At 39.0% G+C, this 19,937-nt stretch overlaps 2 protein-coding genes across 2 annotated transcripts; one reads left to right on the forward strand and one right to left on the reverse strand.

Moving 5' to 3' along the window:
• Positions 1 to 8,699: 8,699 nt before the first annotated feature.
• Positions 8,700 to 13,962, forward strand: LOC5514903 (homeobox protein prophet of Pit-1). The gene is made up of 3 exons (XM_001635015.3): positions 8,700 to 8,900; positions 9,181 to 9,380; positions 13,348 to 13,962. Exons 1-3 carry the CDS (start codon positions 8,786 to 8,788, stop codon positions 13,789 to 13,791), a joined length of 759 nt encoding a protein of 252 aa, XP_001635065.3. The 5' UTR covers positions 8,700 to 8,785; the 3' UTR covers positions 13,792 to 13,962.
• Positions 13,875 to 19,906, reverse strand: LOC5514904 (monocarboxylate transporter 2). Its single transcript, XM_001635058.3, has 5 exons — positions 19,610 to 19,906; positions 18,198 to 18,450; positions 17,371 to 17,779; positions 16,701 to 17,070; positions 13,875 to 14,807 (listed from the first exon to the last, which is right to left on the reverse strand). The coding sequence occupies exons 1-5, from the start codon at positions 19,776 to 19,778 to the stop codon at positions 14,440 to 14,442; spliced, it is 1,569 nt and encodes a 522-aa protein (XP_001635108.3). The 5' UTR covers positions 19,779 to 19,906; the 3' UTR covers positions 13,875 to 14,439.
• Between the last annotated feature and the right edge of the window lie 31 nt (positions 19,907 to 19,937).

The following is a 19,937-nucleotide window of genomic DNA, read 5'->3' on the forward strand; positions in this document are numbered from 1 at the left end:
ATCCAAATATTTCTGATAAAACTAATTTTTTAAGATATTTATTTTGGCTTCGTTTACCTTACCCATTTAGAATAATTTTCCTCTAATATTAAAGTTGCTTTTCAGTCCTTGAAATTTTGGACCGAAATCTGCGAAAAATGAAGAACAGATTTTACTAGACTAGGGCGGAAAATATTACGTTGTTGAAAACAAAGATTGTAGTTCAGTTTGCCAGGCTTCTATTTAAGCACTTCTTTCATTGTTTTAATTGTGTTATTCCTATTCAATGTTTTTTTTAATTACAAATGTAGTAGATCAGGACAAGCTTAAACATCAGTGCATACTTAGGGCAATGTATGTAAGCAATCTGGGAAGTATGTTTTGTTCTATTGATACGAAAGATATGCCACGTTCTATACACGCGTCTTGGTACTTGTACCCGGCCTATTTTAAGGCCTCTGTTGACTTCATGAATCAGTTACCTGCTATAATAAAGTAAGCCGCTCGCTTCTACTTACTATTCTTCAAAACCCCCAAAAAAGCCGACATGCATGACATATTTTACTAAGAGCATAAATAAATAGAAATCCTTCAAACGGAACCACACTTTTTAGCCTTTTGCTCTCTTCTTTTTTAAAAGAATTAAAATTATTTTCTGAAAAAGGACACATTGTTCGGAGCAAAAAATACGAAACTTTTTTTTGCTTTGTTGAAAAAAGTTGTTTGTTTATTAATATAATATTTTTAAAAGAAGATTTTATCGCTGTCAAAACGAGACACAAAATGGCCCTTGACACCCTAGTTTTTTTTGTCGAGAATTATGCGATTAGATAGATACACAATGATAATGTACGCATGGCCCTCAACAGAAACAAAATTAATAAAAGCTAATTACAAAAAGGGTTGGCTGGATTTATTGGCTCTGGTGCTGCTTGGTTATGCTCTTATATCTAAACAGGTGCATCGCAACATTTACTGTAAACAAGGATATCAGAGAAAAAAGTATATCTATTCAGTGTCGGATGAACAATTTTGAGCGTCGCACCACAGGAAGCCCAAATTGTAATTATGACTAAAATCAGGGGCTCATAAGAAGGGGCAATCATCTGCATTATATAAGTGTCACGGCGTTTCCTAGGATCAGGCTATTTTTAGACGCGCGCGCACGAACGGGCCAATCAGCTACGTTGACGTTGGTCGCGCGCGCGAGTGACGTGAGGCTGCACGCGCAAATTAGGAAGAATATTTTTTATCCATCATCTGTCGGTTTTGTTTGTTCAACAAAAGAATTGCAAGCCAGAATTTAAATTCGTAGATAAAACTGGATTCATAATTGAAGAAGAGAGCAACCAAAGTCAAAGTACCGAAGAGAAAAGCTTTTTGTCTGAGACTGCGCGTGCAGTTCTAAGGTCGCATATGATTGGCTAATACGCGCGTCTAAAAATAGCCTGATCCTAGGAAACACCATGACACCAATATAATACAAAATGTGAGGAAGTTGATTGCCCCTACTTATGAGCCCCTGCTAAAATACTATATCAGTTCTCTAGAATGTCATGCAACTTTTCCCAAAGAAAACTGCTTTTATGAATTAGTAAGACTAAAAAAATTACCAGATAATAAGTCATTAGTGCTTTGTGGCTTTTCTATCGTTTTTGGCTGCTAAACATGTTTATACCACAGGTAGCCCAAAACGCATAAAATATGCTTGGGAAAACCCGTCCCGTTATTGTGAGGTAGGGTCTAAGGATTTTTTTGTGCCAAATCCTTCTTGTCACATTAGACCGTAGATCAACTGCTAGTCGTTTTCATCCCCATTAGTTGCTTCCATAGCTCTTAATTACAATGCTCTTTTATTTTATTTTTTTTTTTATTACAGTGTCACTCGTAGGATGGTATCCATAGGTATATATTAATCGAAATATTAGGAATTATTGAACAAAAAGACATTAGGGAGACAGCGAAGTTTGTGTTCATTCAATATACATCGATCTTTCTCCAGGACTCCAAATAATGCTTATTTTTCTCTTAATCCCAGTAAAACATCTCCACGCAGCCGTCCTTTGTGTCGGTCACATTGCAATAAACAGCATTCTCTCTTTGAACTGCTGGCTCACATCGCTCAAGATATATATTGTTTGTGCATAAGACTCTCTTGACCAAAGAGCAATTCTATCTAAAAGTAGCGGATGAAGGGGGAGGGTTTAGGGGGTTTAACCCCCCCCCCCTTTTGGGCTGCCAGAAAGCCATATGTAACAGAAAAAGAACCCTCCCCCTTTGTCACTGAGCCAACTCCCCCACCCCTTTAGCGCAAAGCTAGATCCGCCCCTGTTATTTGAAGCGTTTAGTTGATGGCGTAAAATATGATATGAAGGGGATGCCCTGGGCCTAGCTGGAAACACAAGTTTTCTGTCCCACGACACCGACAGGCAGAATGAGGTATTTTAGTATTTTGTTGTTTTGAAATCAAGAAGATATGGACACATAAGGCAGCCTGGAGTAGATGAATATATTGATACCAATAATTACTATGATTATTAAATTGGTTAAAATTAATAATAATAATAATAATAACCGCCAAATTTATAAAAATCACCGTTGCAAAACTCAGCAAAAATAAACATCCGTGATAGCCAACAAAGTTGTCATCGAATGAGATATTAAAAATCCGCTATAGCCATATAACGGTCTACGGTAGCGTTAATTAGTTTTTTAGGTCTGACGGGATTTTCTGTCAAATATCAGAATCCCATGTATCTATTGTTTATTTTCCTATATTAACCTGAACAGGCTATGTTAATATTCATATACCATTACTTTTTGTATTTGTCTAATGGACATGTGGCAGGTTTTAGACCCTAAAAGGGAACAGCAACCAATATATGTAATTTGAATTTTTTCTTGTTTTTCTTTTCACGGTGGGTGGAGAATATTACCACGCTGACGGCTTCCCACTGCGAGATAATCCGTCAAACATGGAATTCAAGACCTGTGGAAAACGTGCAAACAAGCAGCTTGGGAACAGCGAACTCAGCGGGTGGTCCAAGGACCGATCATTGCGGTTAATAGTGTTAAATTGATTCTTGGAACAGGTAACAATTTCGTACTTCTTTTAGTACGATGCAACATTTGAATTGCCTATTCCTCTTGAGGCGACCAAAGAGTCTTCGATCTGATTCAAAATCTCAAGACCCCCCCCCCCACCCCCCCGTCCCCCTACGCCAGGGTTGTTAGGGTGAAGCCTTTATTCATTTCCGTTCCTAGCGTAGCAGCCTCCGCATGTGAAATGTCGATGCACTCCGCCTTAGAAAGATAAGACAAGGCTAGAATAGTGCAATCTTTATTTCAACCTTACCTTTGTATCACGCTTTGCAGTTTTATACCTATAACATAATAACCCTTGCTGACACCACCAGCAAATCAGTCACGAATAGTGTGAAGCTATGATATTTTGCAACTCGAGGAAAATTCAAAGGGACTGAATCTCTTCCCCATACGTGGCAAGTGTCCCCCGTGGAGAAAATGTACCAAGCAACGCCTCCCACAATACGACCCCCGTCCTGTTGTTTGAAGCAGAAACAAAGGTTGCGAGCCCCTTGAGGGGCAATACTCACTCCCCGTCATGCCGTAACCGGTTAAAGGCAAACACTTTGTCAGTTTTTACTGATTAAATAATTGTGCCATAGGGCTGGCTCTATTGTAACGAGAGCTCTATCATAACTCAGGCTAAATATCAATTACACTGTAGCCTAGCACAGACTACTAATTGCTTTTCGAAGTGATCTAACTATGATAATTTATTAAAGCTAATTTTGGTGTGCGAATCATTATATGCTCTATGCTAAAATAATATCATATATAATATAAATATTTCACCTAATTACCAGTATTTCTACTGGCATGAACTCAGATAACTCGGGCTCCTTTTGTTGCTATTCAAAAAGTGTAGTTTTGATTCTTTTGTGGTTGTTTACTACAATTTTTGAGTAAATTCCATCACGCTTGCATTAGTTTCTAAGTTTGCTGATCGTGCAAGACTAGTAGGTTGGGTTGCAGGTTAGTTTTAGGGTTGGGAAGAACTTTGGTTTTAGTTGAGGTTGATAAGCATTCATTTATTGACAAGGGCACAAAACTGATCGAGGATTCTGCAAAACTAGGACCGGTTGCAATTTGTTGATTGTATAGACTTTGTTTAAGTTAGTCGTCTTGGTAAAGGCTGGTTACCGAGGGGGTTGCTGGTTAAAAAGGATAAATTTCAAACTTCAGTTTGACCTCTGTATTGATTAGCTTTGCTAGTAAATACAAAGTGGAACGGAAACACTATTGCGGAGTGACAGACGATGATAACATTTAACTCTCCTACGCTTTTTCTTTATTTAAAAAACCCTGACCAAATGCCTTTGATGACCTTTCTTTAAGAGTCAAGTCACCAAGAGAGAGTCCCGACACTCCTATAAGTCTGAGGAGGCTTATTCATTGAGTTATTCATTGACTCTGACAGGTGTTTAGGCTAGACGTTGGCTAAACGCAGTGACGGTCCGGTAGGTCGACTCCTCGTTGAACTCAATATCTATTCTAAAAGGTTTTTTGTTGGGAATATCCAAGCGCTTTCTTCTAAATATATTCATTGAGTTTATGCGTTTTTTATTATACTGTACACAGAATATTTACTCCCAGATATAATAACTAGACAGATCATAATCATCACTTAGCTATCCTATGGCCCGTGTAAGAAGAGCAAAGAAAATGGAGGTTGTTTCTCATTTAATCGAAAATTCCGGTACTTCTGGATATTTTGTAAATGGTACAGATTCCTCCAACTTGAAAAATTCCGGAAAAAGTGGAGTTGCTTAAGAGGTAGACCACTTTTACCGGGGATACCAGAAATTCCGGAAAATCATGTACCATTTGCAGTTTTCCATAGAATATTTGACCGAGGCCCCCATCGGCCACTATTCCCTAGGACCCCCATAAAAGAGTTTCTGGGTACAGAAGCAAATGGTACATAACTCATCCCGGAATTCTGGAGTATAGGAAACTTTTTCTTACCATTATGGCATCCACAACCCGTGACTGGTGGCGGCGCCCTGGCCGATGAAAATGATTATTTACTTAAGTTGATTTTACTTTGAGAACGATTAATTTCATAAAAAAAACTAGTTTAGAATTGAGCACCAAGAATAAAAGTATCTTTTGGTAATGTTATCCTTGCTGTTATAGTCGTTTGAACTTTTAATGCTTTGGTGGCGATTAGTACGAGCTTGGGCCGTAAATGACACGCTCTCTGTTCAATGGTCGATTTTTACTTGGCTGTAAGTAATTGTTTGTGATTAGAATAGAGTACTTGCTGACGTTCGCGCACTGCATGGATACCTTTAATCCTTATTCATGGTACTGGCATGAACCTCGAGTTAGTTCTTTTGAACCCCGCAGAGATCGCACGTAATAGTTTCTCCTCGAGTAACACTCGTGAACATCATAACTCACTAATGAAATGCTTGATTAAGCTGGAAGCCTTTCATAGACATCTTTCTTATTCTCTTGATCTCTCTGTTTGTATACAATGTCATATTTTTGTGTGTTTCGCAAGCCTGCCAGTCAACATATAAACGGGGTAGTCTAAATAAACTTGAGGTTGATAAGCATTCATGCTGCTGAGAAGCATGTAGCGAAAGGGCCTTTTGCTAAAAGCCAAAGAGAGCTCAGCTTGAAGGGTCTAGAAGCGACCTTGAAAGCTCTTAATTTAGTCGATCTCCTGCCTGCGTATTGACTTCTCATTACCAGAAAGGCACAGTGCTCTTGGTGAGGCCTTATTTGCCCTTGAACAACCTTTCATTGCAATAAATACATATTCCTTTGTACTACGAAATAATAGGAAAACGGTAGATTGTTGGTACGCCGCTAGTGCCAAAAACAAGAAAAAAAAACTGGGATATGCGATCTTTTGTTACTGTGAGTCATCTAAATGGAAAATAAAAAAAAACCTGACCTGCTAAAACAATGTTAATAAGCTATGGTTACTTGCTCATTTCGTGTGCATCTCAATGGGCCAAGCTTAAGTTTGAATCTCTACTGACACTTTTAATATATCAGGCTTATGAACAGATAATGTTGGTCAGGATTCACGTTCTCTTTCGTCATTCCTCTAATGGCGGAATACACCGTGTTCCCAGAGCAAGCTCTTGATGAGCTTACAACATGCTTGTCTCAGGGCCGGTGACATGTCGAGGCTCTGAGACCAGAGAGGGCTAGATGTTGTGTAAAGGGGGCCATTGAAAACAAATTAGAAGAACAATGAATTTTGCCAATGAAAATCAAGTGCAGTCTCTTCAACCTTACATTTAAATAAATATTCAATTTTTTCTTTCACTCCTTTCGCTACTAGTAAACACCCCTTAGTATTGGCTCAAAGAACCCGAAGTGAAATTTGTTTGCACAAAATACTGTACTTTCAATATTTTTATTTCGAGATTCTAATTACAGACAGTAAATTAAAAAAGTGTGGCGCTAAAATTAGCACCTTGTTATTGCGCTAAATTCATTAAGACTCAGACATTAGCACATATTAATTAGTTTTATTTTTATTCTTGTTGCCTAAACACCTTTCATTTTGACATATTCCAGGTTATTGAATGTTACTCAATTTGTTGGCATAACATGTTTTTTTTTCAAGTGATTCATTGTTTTTTAGATTCCATAGCCATATAAAACAGACTGCTGTAAAAATAACACAAAGTAATTAAAATTGCTTAATTAGCTAAATAAATAAAACGGATCAATCTTACTAAAGGCAGTGAGCGTACCATTTCCCATTAAAACAAATCGTTTTTGACAAAAAAAATCGATTAAAAGAAAAAAAAAGTTAATCGTTCGTCATATAACTGTGTGGTTTTACAAAAAAAACTTATTTAAAAAAATGAAATTGAAAACTCACATGGAGATTTTCCTAAAAAAAAAGAAATAGAATCTTGCTTACTTGACATTACGGTATTTAAATCTAACTTTAGGATTAAAATCCCTTTTATTGACCTATACCCGTCGCAACCATGGTGGTTACTCAATGATTCAGAGACCGAACGGGGCGTAACGGACGAGTTAAGTGGCAAGAATAGAAGCAAACATAGCCTTAAACACGCGACACGGTAATTAACGCATTTTATAAAATAGGACAAACTTGTTTTTTTTTTGTATTTCTAAAATGGTTGTTTATTATTTTTTCGTTGTACAAATGTCAAAGTACTCTTTGTCAATCTCAGTATTTTACTCTCTGTCTAGTAAGAACTCGGCAATCACATCATGATTCCCGTTTAAGAAAACTCAAGTTATAGCTTTGCAAGCTTTGAAAGGCGCTAATGCCTCTGAGTCGATCAAAGTTTTCCGCTACAAGGCATTAAATTTTAACGGTGATTTACACGCAGAATTCAATTAAACAAATTCAAGTGTTGGCGATGGACAAACTCTTGATTAAACGCAGCTGGGATAGCCCAAATAAACAATTATTGCTTTCTTTTCCCACTTTTGGTGTAGAAAATTCAATAACAGCCAAGTGTCAAGTACCCAAGCGCATTTTTGCGCCCAAGCAGAAGTACCCGCTAGTCTTGGCCGACATTCTGTCTCCTAAAAATGTTCTAGAAAAATACCAACCGAAAGCTCCTTAAATCTGCTCGTAACCTTGCCAGAATAACCACTATTTCTCCACTCATTCCTCTGTTCACTCGAATTTATTGCTGTATATTGTTCCATTGCATTATATTTACTTTTTTTCTTGTAATGCTGTTTATCGCAAAAAATATGAACAGACGAGATCGTGCTTTCTTAAAGCTAACCCCCAAATTGCCCATTAGCGGTGATCTTTGCATGAATCATTGAACTATTTGGTTTTGTTAAGCTTTACTGATACGACTCTGAATAGAGAAACTAAAGATAAGCAGTGAAGTAGCAAATTTTTGTCAAGACGACTTTTTTGTTCCGGGGTTGTATCTAAGATATGGAGACAATAACTTTTTACTTAGCAATTCCATTTAGACATGCTTAGATAATTATTTATACTGCTAAATTGAGATTTAAGTGCGTTAATTGAATTTCCTAACGGGAGTAAAATGTAGATACACAAATTAATCAGTTTAGTGCAAAGTAAACTCAATTTGTGTCGATATCTGTGTTTTATCTGCGGCCAAACGAACGAACAACAATCCTTTTTTCTGTTATACCGTGGTTTTTGTCCACCCTTCATTATCTTGCTAAACAGATTATGGATTTTAAAGAGCTTATCTGGAATTGTTGGAGCCAATAAACTTGGAAATCGTATTTTGGTTGGAAGTGTTGCAAAGAAAGCAAATATTTGTTTGGGCCGAAAGTTTTCTTTGACAATTTAAAAGGTTTGAAGTGGCAAATGTGATGAGATTTCATTAAGTCATTGCCTTTGTTCACTTTAATCTGATACAGTTGACATTCTTGGATTGCAAAAGGTAGGCTTTCTATCGTAACCCCCTGGTTTTCTTTGTTAAAAAGATATTTAGATCGCTCAGCACGGAGCCTTCGTACTATGCTAGTCGCAAACGGGAGCATATAACAATCAATTGAATTTCATTATGATCTATGCAAAGCTTCACTCTCGACCAATCACATCACAGAATCCACTTGAAACAGTGTGAAACAATCAATTTGTGATCTATGATTGGTCAATAAAACGTCTATTATCCAAACACGATTTATTAAGCAATTACCCTGGCTGTTTGACTAGCACTCAACTTAGACGCAGAGCAAGTGCGAACATCAGGGGAAAAAAAACAAATTTCGCTGCGACATGTCTGCATCAAGGAAAAAGTTGTTAGAAAATGAGGAAAGCTCATCAAGCCAGAAAATCCACGTCGATCAAAACCACAGAGAAATGCAGTCTTTGAGTGGGAAGTTTGAGGAAGGTTTGTGCAATAGTGGGGGTCGACTTAGTCACGTATAAAAACGCACAGTTTGAAATCATAATATTTAGAAACTCACCGAGTAAGCTCCCTGTGCCAAGTCGTGGTTTGTTCCAAAAACACTCGCCAAGTTGTAATATAAATTCTAATTTTATTTACATAGGAAACACAAGTTGAAACTATCTATTTAGAGTAACGGATAAAGCTTTCTTCTTTATTATCTGAAAAACGCTGGGCGGATTTTTTTTATATTGACCGGTGATTGTTTTTGTAATTTTTTTAGACGAGTTTCCTGCAAAGAGAAAAAGAGAGGAGGAGGATAACGACAGTGACTTGAATACTGTAAAAAGACGGCACCGCACTACTTTCTCAAAGCTACAACTAGACGCACTTGAGGAGGCCTTTAGCCGGTCACAGTACCCAGATGTCTTCACCCGGGAACAACTCGCGAAACGTATCAACCTAAACGAGGCCCGCGTCCAGGTATGCTTTAGGCAGCCATAGAAATTAATAAAATGCTTTGTTTATATGATTACTTTAATTAGAGGCACAAAACAACGGAGCGAACCCGTAGGGGTACGCGCTCAAATGATGACAGTTTCGTTACTGCCTCGTGCAATTCGGGTTTCTAGATTGTTCTCATTAAGAGATTTTGCGGTCGTGTGCGTTTGGGAAATATTCACTGAGTTGTTGGGAAGTTTGAGAGGCGCTATGGTCCCGAATTCCGCGCATGCGCATTGCATTTTGACACCTGTATCGCAAAACACGTGTCATGGGCGACAATAGCTTCGTGATGGCAGCTGTTAGGAGCTTCTCTACGGCTGAGAGCATTGAAGGCATATGCATCTCATTTTTATCGAGCACTCGTTTTAAGAGACGATCGTCAGATTCAGCAAATCCATTCAACCGTGGGGGGATAGATCTGGAAATCCTAACACGAGCGCACAGTTTTCGCAGTGTTTTCCCACTTGTCGGGTGCCCCCTCTGCAAGTATTTAATCAATCTGATGAACGCAGTTGATTATTATTTAAAGAGCCACTTAATACAGCAGTATTAGTCTATCACTATGGAAAAAGCGCGAAAATCCTGTTTATTGAATAAGGGTATTCACAAAAACCTGTTAAGATTACTAGACAACAAACCAAAGGAGTCCAGAACTGTCCCTTTTTGTGTTTATTTATTATTGACTTGTGACTTACTTGAGTTGTAATTTTATTTTTATCTCTTTCTTGTAAAACAAAGCAGCTATAGATAAAGTGAATGCGACCCCACACAACCCCCTTGAAATCTTCAATCAGATTAACAGACAATTACACTAATGGTGTTAGAAGACCACTGGCCTCTTCCCACTGTATTCTTCTAAATCTACCGTAAATTGGGAGTGACTCACAACAGTTATAATAAAGTTGATATAGCCTAAGTGTCAGCTGTGATACAGGCTTCGGCCCTTCGCAAGATATTAGCCTCTGTTTATAACAAACCATTCATTCACTCGTAAGTGATACACTTATATATTTATAAACTTTTCAAACCAGATGTCTTTCAAAGCCTTTTCAATTGTTTTTCCATAACAGCCGGTAGTTTAATATCGTTTTTATGTTGACTAGGATTTTTCTCAAGGGCAATCTTTGGTTTATGATACCTAGGAAATTAGCCAATTTTGAGGTTTGAAATATGAAATAAATGGGAAATTTGCGGATTGAAAATTGCGTGCCGTAATAGCGTGGGCTGCAATGTTTTGGAATGCAAGATGGATTGTTCTGTAATTGTATAGCGATAGAATTGATAGAGCTCAACGGTGGTCAATTTGCCAATCATTCTATTTGTCCACAAACCAAATGGCAGGAAAATTGGCGCCACCGTTTATCCGTCTAAAGGCGGGAACATGTATTTTACTACATATTGCTTTAGGGCGTGTATGAAACATATCTTTATTCAGTTATTTTCTCACTGTTGTTCCGGGACATGTTAAAGCAAAGATAAAAGCAGCTTTCATATAATAATATGTTATTTAATAGATTGATCTGTTAACTTTATCGGGGTTGTGATTACGACGATTTTTACAATTGCCGTTTTATTTTGCGTTTGACTATTTATCTAAATTCATCGGTGCCTCGCTTGAAAAACAACTACTTAAACTAACAAACAATCACCATTCAGGGTATTTTTCAAGCTTAACAAAGACACGGTTATGGTTCATTTGGGCGCTACATTATCCGTTTAGTCCTCGCTGTGGGGTTCCCGATAAATTGCCTTTCCTATCAAAGAAAACAAATGCATTTTTTAGATAATCCTGGTTCCCTGGAGTGCGCCCAAGCTCCGAAAAAGAGTTAATTTTTGTTGGCACGTGGCATTAGATTTTTTTTTTTATTGTCATGGATCGCTTGCTACAGTTATCACCAGCGGCAAAAAACCGGTACCCATATTAATTAGACTAAAAAGACGTTTTGTTTTTCCTTAGACTTTTTTCCTTTATTCCACACGCTTGCATTATCAGGATGCTTTCTTGTTTCAACTTATTCTTAGACCAAACTGGTAAAAAAAAGTTGTTTTCCAAGTTAATCTCTAAAACAGCGTTAAACACACAGTGTTTAAGTACAGCAGGTCAAAAGTCCTTTATAAGTCGTGAATGTGCAACCTGTTCGTGGATTCTTGTCTTTACTGTACGCTAAAAATGAAAAGAACTGTTTGCCCTCATACTTCCACTCCCAGCCTTTATATGATGCCACTATTAAGATTTTTATTAAATACAAAGCCCATCATACTACACATATAGGGCTTTAATTTAGAGTAACCTGCTTTTTTCCTTTTTCAATGACTCATGATTTGAAATAGAGTAAGAAAGTAGGGGTTTGGGTTGTTTTTATATATATATATGTGGCTGCTATAAGACCATGGACATAATACAGAAATCGGACGTGAGCTCAAACGAATAACACTGTGACGTAATTTGTTTCAGTCATATCTGGTCATATCTTAAGAGAGTTTGTGTTCCGTGGTGTATTGACTTTGACGGGTTTTTTCCTCCGTGATTTGTTTTGCTTGTGTACGCCATATTGATCTCTTAATCGTAGGTCTTCTAGTATTTCCGATAATATTGTCCTTCGACTTGCTCCGTAAATAGCGCGCGTGATTTTAATTCTTTTTATGTAAAAGGATGATTGAATATTACCAAACTCTCTTAATTAGCAAGAAACACGAAGATACAAGACGAACAGTTCGAAACACCGTTTATTTTGTCATGGTTATCGATAAAGGTAGATGTTCAAGATAAGAAAGCCATTGCGCGCACATGGGCCCACTTAGGTAGTTAAAAACAAATTACTTAGCATTACCTGTAGCTTATCGCAAATCAATGCTCGCCCTACCATACGGCTATTGTTGGGGCTAGCAGTTGGCGCCAGAATGCCTGAGAGTACCATGCGATGCTTTGATGCTAGACCAATGAAGCTAATATTACCGCGAATTTAATGCCATTAAGCACTAGAAACCCAAAACGTCGTTCAGAAAAACGTTCTGTTTATTCGAAATTTTATCTTTATTGGCTGGTTAACTTGCCGTGTTAGGTTTTATATCTTTTTTTATTTATTCGTTTCAAGTTCAGCATTTATTTGTTTTTTTAATTGGTTATCTTTTTCGGATGTTTTTTTTTATTCAATCCCCTTTCAGTGCTGGTTGGTGGTCATAACAGGTCTATTTTTTAACGTGTCTATGATCTCGGTATTTGTGTGTGTGTGTGTGTGTGTGTGTGTGTGTGTTAGTATACGCATTAAAGAAAACAATGTATTTTGCAGTGTTAGTATACGTTTTCCATTCTTGCACAACAAAAGGCTTTACGCATTAGGCACGTAACCACCTGAGGAGTTTTTTATGTTTGATTATTTAGCTCAGATCTATTTGTTCAAAAGTATTGTTCATCAAAATAGCAGCGATTATTTTATGAAAATATTAGATTAGGGGCGGATCCAGGATTTATCCAAAATCCGTCCTGAAAGGGGGGGGAGGGGGAGGGTTAAATCTGTGGGTTTATACAATTCGTAAAATGTAATACAATTCTAAAAAAATATAGATCTGTATTACTTGAACAGTTTTGACCACTCGGACTTTTTTATAAAAGTGCAAATATTCCATATTCGCACTATTTTATGCTCTAGCCATAGAGCACCGGAATTTTGTATGGGTGCATCACGTTCACGTATGGGTGCATCACGTTCACGTATGGGTGCATCACGTTCACGTATGGGTGCATCACGTTCACGTATGGGTGCATCACGTTCACTTATGGGTGCATCACGTTCATATAGTTTGCTTAAACATAATGGCATTCCCGTTGATTTTTGCAACAAAAGATCCGTTGCACAAGTGAGAATCAGGGCATTTTGAAATTCCTTATTCTTTATCTCCTTAGCAGTTAGATTTAATCTTTTCCGTTTGTGGTTCTTTTTTACAGGTTTGGTTTCAAAATCGTCGCGCCAAACATCGCAAGCAAGAGAGACAGAACCCTCGAGCACCCTTCCCTTTTCCTGGAATCTACTATCCAAGCGAGCCCGCGTTCCAAACTGTCCTGCCTCCCTACTTCCCAGTCCCCCCGTACGGCTGCCCCGTCACCTCGTTACCAGGCTCCAAGCCCGACAGCTTGCGCGCTGTTCCGAGCCCAGGCCGCTCACAATGCATTTCCTGCCCACCTGGAAGCTTATACTGTGGGACTGGGGCGAGACAGCCCGAATGGACTCCGACGTTTCCACGATCTTTGTCGCCATACAAAAGCCACGTTTCCGAAAAGTCTGAACTTTTAGAAAGATTGCCATTACAGTGGTCCAAGAGTCTGGCACTTCTTAGATTGCGGGCTCAGAATTACAGCGGTCTCCACCCTGGATATACATGTCACTCATAATAATAAATGAAGAATCTCGCTAAAATACAATAGAGAATCTGGCAAACTAAAGATAATTCAAAGTCTAGCAGTAATAATGCTAGTAGGGATAAGAGTTCTTTATTTTCATTATAAGGTTTACATTAAAATTATGGTGTTTCAACAATGATTAAATTATGCCATTCATTTCTAGTAGTTTGTCTGTTGTCTCTATTCCATACAGTGTCTCTTGAATACGCCAATATCCGGATCAAGGCTAGAATAATGATATAAATATGTTCTAGAAAAATCCATAGCACGCCTCCCTAAACTAGCGATTAGACAAGCTGGACTTTAGCGGAAGAGCAGAGGAGGATACTAGAGAGGTATTCTTGTTCTGAAAGATCGCCACATCTTAGGCTTTTGGAATGCAGTATCTGAACAACACACTCGACAATCTGGCCACTAGCCTGTTAAGGGAAACTTTAAGAGTTTCGTTGGGTCGTGCGTAACCAAAACATCACCGCCAAGAGCGTGTATAGCGGCACCGAATATGAGCAGCGGCGTAGCGCCTTATAAGCCAAGTCGCCAATTCTCTCGCTACGCTTGTGATTGGTCAAATTAGCATGGCTGCTGTACCCATGCCTTTGTCCATTTTTTGTGTGAGGATGCATGACGGGACATGTGTGCTTACAGTTTGGTGGATTCCTCTGAGATATCAAACGCGACATTATCATTCCCATCGTTTTCTACGGATTGACAATTTGTACTTGTCAATTCTATCTCTGCCCATGTTTCTGTTATGTTGCCGTTCTTGTTATCATCACTACTATCTTCTTCTGTTGCTTTATTCCCAATTCCGTTCTTTTCACGTTCCAGTTCGAGTGCCTTGTTTACCTCGACTTCGTGTAAACCTTCCACGGTAGATGCAGGATCCCTGTTGACGTTGTGAAGGCCAAAAAAGTAGACTGGGAACGCCAGTAGCGCGGCAAATGCGAGAATACCGCCGAACGTATAAAACGCAGGCTCATACGACCCAGTAACATCAGCGATAAAACCTGAGGAACAGAAAGATTACTTTAATCCAAAGCTATTCATATGAAGAAAACGTTGTCGTTTTGAGGGACCGGTACCGAGGACTCTTAGTTTCTTTTCAGATACTTTCTCCATTGACCAAAGATGGTCAAAGTCAGTGTTTTTCTCTTCTGATTACAAGTCATAAAGTTTACGAAGCATCTGCGGTACGGTAACCTTAAAAATTACAAAAATCATGCAGTGTTTCCAAATAAGGAATATATTAGTTTCCTTATATGGAATGTGAATTGCGGCTGAATTTTCTTGATATGTAGAGAAATATTTTCCCATCCCATTATTTCCGTAGCTTCACTCGACTGACCTTTATCATTTAAAAAATAGAGGACACGATACGAAAGGCTAATAATTCCCAAAACGTCAACCTCACAGAGGCGTTAAGCCTTGTGCTGATTCATTTCCCCGATTCAGCCACGCCTACTAGGCATATGTAGATTGTGCTCAGGAACTTTTGAGCAACTTTTGGCGTTTTGAGCAACTTTTCGAAGGACCAGCAACCTTGGGCAACTTTTGAGTAGCAAATTTGTATAAAACGGCTCGTTTTACGTGTGCCCACAAAATCCGGACAGCGGCTATTTCTATCGGGGTAGGCACTTCCGAAACTCTTTTCATTCAACATATTTGAATGAATGGAAAAATATTTAATGAAATTGTTGAAATGAAAACAAACAAACAATGAAATTGAATGTTTTGAGCAACTTTTGATATATTAGCAGCTTGCGAGCAACTTTTGGCTATATTTTCAAGCAACTTTCCCCAAATTTACTAGCACAATCTACACATGACTAACGCCTACGCTGACCTATTTTCTCTAAAGCTTGTCTGTAATCTTTTTTTTTCATGCCACTATAGGGGAGAATGGGGAATTAGCAGAATTGCAATTCTAAAATCATGTGGTAATTACTCGAGAGCTAAGTGAAGCGTACAGTGACTGTGAAGATGCATTTTTTTTTTGCTAAGCTGCTTAAAAAAATTCAAAAGCGAAAAAAAAAATACACAATAAATACGCGAGAAAGTGACAGTGCGCTAGAATAATCACGTTTTCGGCATGTGAAACGTATTTGGCGACGTCAACACTATGACAATGTTTACTTATTTTATAGCGCAAATTAACAACATTCGATCAAATATGCGCTTCATATGCACGAAGGTTACGTTAGTGCTACATATTCATATTATAAATTTATAAATACAGTTCAAAATTGTTCAACTCAACCCCTTACGGTACTATATGTACATCAGAGGACTTAATAGACAAGGTATTTCCATAAAGTATATCAAACGGGTAATATTTCACCCAAAGGCTTTTGTGTACTCACTGAAAATTCGCGCATCCAAATTTTCGCGACACTCTATTTTCACGATTTTTTTTTTAAATCGCGAAATTCGCAAAATTTAAGTGACGCGAAAATAAAGTGTAATAAGGTATATATAAATACTGACATTTAGTCTACCCAAATACCTGCTAGAGTGGCATTGACTCAAAATCTCACTTAGATGCTGCTGCCATTAACTCTACACAGCCCTCTATATAAATTCTCCCATTAACTCTACACAGCCCTCTATATAAATTTGTCCATTAATTCTACAGCCCTCTATATAAATTATCCCATTAACTCTACAGCCCTCTCTATAAATTTGTCCATTAACTCTACGGCCCTCTATTTAAATTCTCCCATCAACTCTACACAGCCCTCTGTATAAATTTGTCCATTAACTCTACGGCCCTCTCTATAAATTTGTCCATTAACTCTACAGCCCTCTCTATAAATTTGTCCATTAACTCTACGGCCCTCTCTATAAATTTGTCCATTAACTCTACAGCCCTCTCTATAAATTTGTCCATTAACTCTACGAACCTGCAAGAGGGGCTCCTCCCAGGGTACCCGCGGATATGATCGCCTCGCCCACTGGAAATGAGTACAACCGGAGACGTGGTTCGACCGTGTTCAACAACAGCAAATAGATGGTGGTGATGAACGATCCAAAGCCGAGGCCGAAAAACACAGCAAAGAGAACGAAATGCCAGTAGACGCGCGCTTGCGGTAGGAGCAGGAGACTGGATGCAAGTACCGTGTTCGCAAACTGATTGACGTAGAACGGTGACATCCGCCGGAAGTCCAGCACCCGACCGGAAACGACGGAAGAAATCAGGGAGCTAATGCCAATGAAGATGAAGAGATTGGCTGCCTGTGGTGCGGCCACACCCATCTCCTCACAGTGCTTGACCTTGACACAGCAGGGAAATCGTTAGGGACCGACTACTGATATCCTATAGTAATGGACTCGCACTGGGCTTTACGATACAATAGACCGTTGTCACGATGCTGCACGCGCATCCAAAATGCCACAGACTGCCGGGCTATTGCTGATCTAAAATGGCGTACGGAGTGGAGTTTACAGACGCTATGCTGACAGAGTGCTTCTTTCACAGAGTTTTGGATTCAAATTTCCCTTTGTCTGCATTTTGGATCAATTGTGGATGCGCGTGCAATATCGTGAAAATGGTCTATTTTTGGCAACACTTACTAGATGCACAAATGTGACGAGTCCGCCAAAGCAGCCAAGCAGCACGCAGACGAGCGCTAGGATGTATGCCGGCCGCTTGAACATCTCACACGAAAACTTTGGCTTTTCCTTGTCAACTTCTTGCTTGGTGACCTTATTGCTATCAGCTAACTTGTTGTCGGTCACCCTGTGGTTATCAGTCATACCGTTGTTTTCGTTGGTCACCCTGTGGCTTTTCATGACCGTCTTCTCGCTGTCCTCTACATTCGGATCGAATGAGAACGCGGCGATGAGAGCGAGGCTAAAAAGGGCGCCAAGGATGCGGTACGTGTTCCGCCAACCGAGGCTGTGGAGCAGTTCTTGTAGGACTGGGGCGAGTGTGATGATACCGAGGCTTTGTGAAGCTCCCATAATGCCAGTCGCGAGAGACCTATATTTAGAAATGACACGTGGGACTCTCACGCAAGAGATTTGGGGGTAGAATACTATTATAGATAAAGAATTACTCTACATCCCTCTGAAAATGGGTCATAAAAATACAGTGATTTGCCACCTTTTGTTTCCCAGAATATTTACAAGCTAAGATGTTCGTGTCCCTGCCTTTGTTAGCGAAGGGAAAAACTCAGGCCCGATACCAAAAATTCGCTTGTAGCGTCAGGTTTTTAGTTGGGCCGAGACACAATAAAAGTACACACTAAAATCTGCCCGACAACCGTGCCGTGCGCGTGTGTAAAAGCTCTTAAAAATGCCTAAAAATTGTTAAGCTCTCTTTGGCCAAACCAAATCTCTAGGTTTCATCTTTTCTTGTCGACGAGCATGGTTTAAGCTTCCCGGGGTTGAAACCTAACCTTCTTTTATTGAAGTACATTGTGACGGCAAATACACATCCAGTGTGGATAAAACAAGCTCCAAGCCCGAACAAGAACCCGTATGTCAAGTACATCAGCAATAGGCTTTCACAAAATGACGTCAGCACAAGACCCAGTGCGCATGTCACGGCACCCATCATTGAGGTAAGCCGACAGCCAAGCCGCCCGCACACTATGCCGGCCAGCGGAGTTGGTAGGAATGTCATAGTGACAGCAATTGAGCCAAGCCATCCTGTTGTGAAAATTGGGGCTTTAGATTTATTGTGCTCTTGCACGGGCGATAGAATAGTTTAGAGGTTTTTTTTTAGGTTTTTAAAAGGGAATTTCATTGCTTTATTTGCCTCTCGAATTAAGTGTTGCTATCCTAGCGCCCGTGGCCGGAAGACTATTTACAAGCTAGCCTACTTGCAGCCGGAAATAGTTCCATTATTACGGAACTATTCCCGGCTGCACGCAGGCTATTGACTAACTGACCTTAGCGAAATAGCTGTTACCTAATATTTAAACTTTTTTTTAAAAATCCTTATTAACCTCTTTTGTTTTGATTATGTTACGATTCATTTCTTCATGTCGATTGAGGGAAGTTAAATAATTCAGAAATTAGCTATTTTAAAATATGTTTATGTTTTATTATATATAAACATATCGTTGTTAATTTTAATATAAGGTAATCGTGTGCTAACGTTAGCTTGACCTGGAATGAAAAAAAAACCCTGAAAGCTGAGGAAATGATTATATCTCCTTTATGCTGTTTGTTAACTAATACTCCGACCCTCCCTCACCCTGAAGGCAGTTTGAGTGTTTCGACATTTAAGATGTTTTGTTTGAGTGGCTAAATCCAGTATTCCCTTGGTGTTGAAAGGATTAGTAAAAAAACAGTCAATCAGTCACGAGTTCCAAAATCTACACAGCATGAATATTAAAGCTCATTTATACGATGACTACATTGGTAGAGCAGTAAATATATATTAACTATCAGATTTCCAGCTTTATATTTTGCAGATAGGATGATTTTTTTCACAGAATGGTTTATTGCATGCTAGCATTCAAAATTACAAACGCTTTTGCTACTCTTAGACCCCTAGCAAACTTTTTTCTGAAATTTTCTCCTTTTTGAAGAAGTCGAACAAACTGTTTTCATAGAATAAAAGGTGTCAAAGATTTATACTCCAGGTTTTGCTGAGGCGCTGAAAAAACAATTAAGCAAAACAAGAGGCTTCCACTTGAAACAATAATTTACAAGATAATTTTGATTATTCGTCTGGGGAAGCCCACGTACTGCTCTCTTACTCTACCAATGAACGAGTCCAGTTTTGAACTCATGTAATTATCTCATTTAACCCTCTCGAATTGCTTTGAACATCCATCAATTGGTTGCGCTCACTACTTACCTCCGCGTCCTTTGGACTCATTAAATCGCTCCAAAAGAACAGGCATTACCACTGCAAAACTGTTGGCAATTCCCATGTGTAAGGTGTTAGATAAAGTCGCACTAAGACAAACAAGCCACGACCACTTGCTATCTTTTCGATGGATAGTACTTCCACTGCACACGCGCATTTTTGCCAGGGAAACGAGGCTGCTTGTTTGCTTCCCACTCGCTACTAATCGAGTGAAAAGTTAGTGACCTTTCACAGCTGGGGCGGATGACAAAGGACTTTGATCACGTGTTTCTCTACGTGTGATGTACTTCAAACTCAACAAAGCTCAATAAATTCC

Source organism: Nematostella vectensis, chromosome 7 (assembly GCF_932526225.1).
Source record: "Nematostella vectensis chromosome 7, jaNemVect1.1, whole genome shotgun sequence".
Lineage (NCBI taxonomy): Eukaryota > Metazoa > Cnidaria > Anthozoa > Actiniaria > Edwardsiidae > Nematostella > Nematostella vectensis.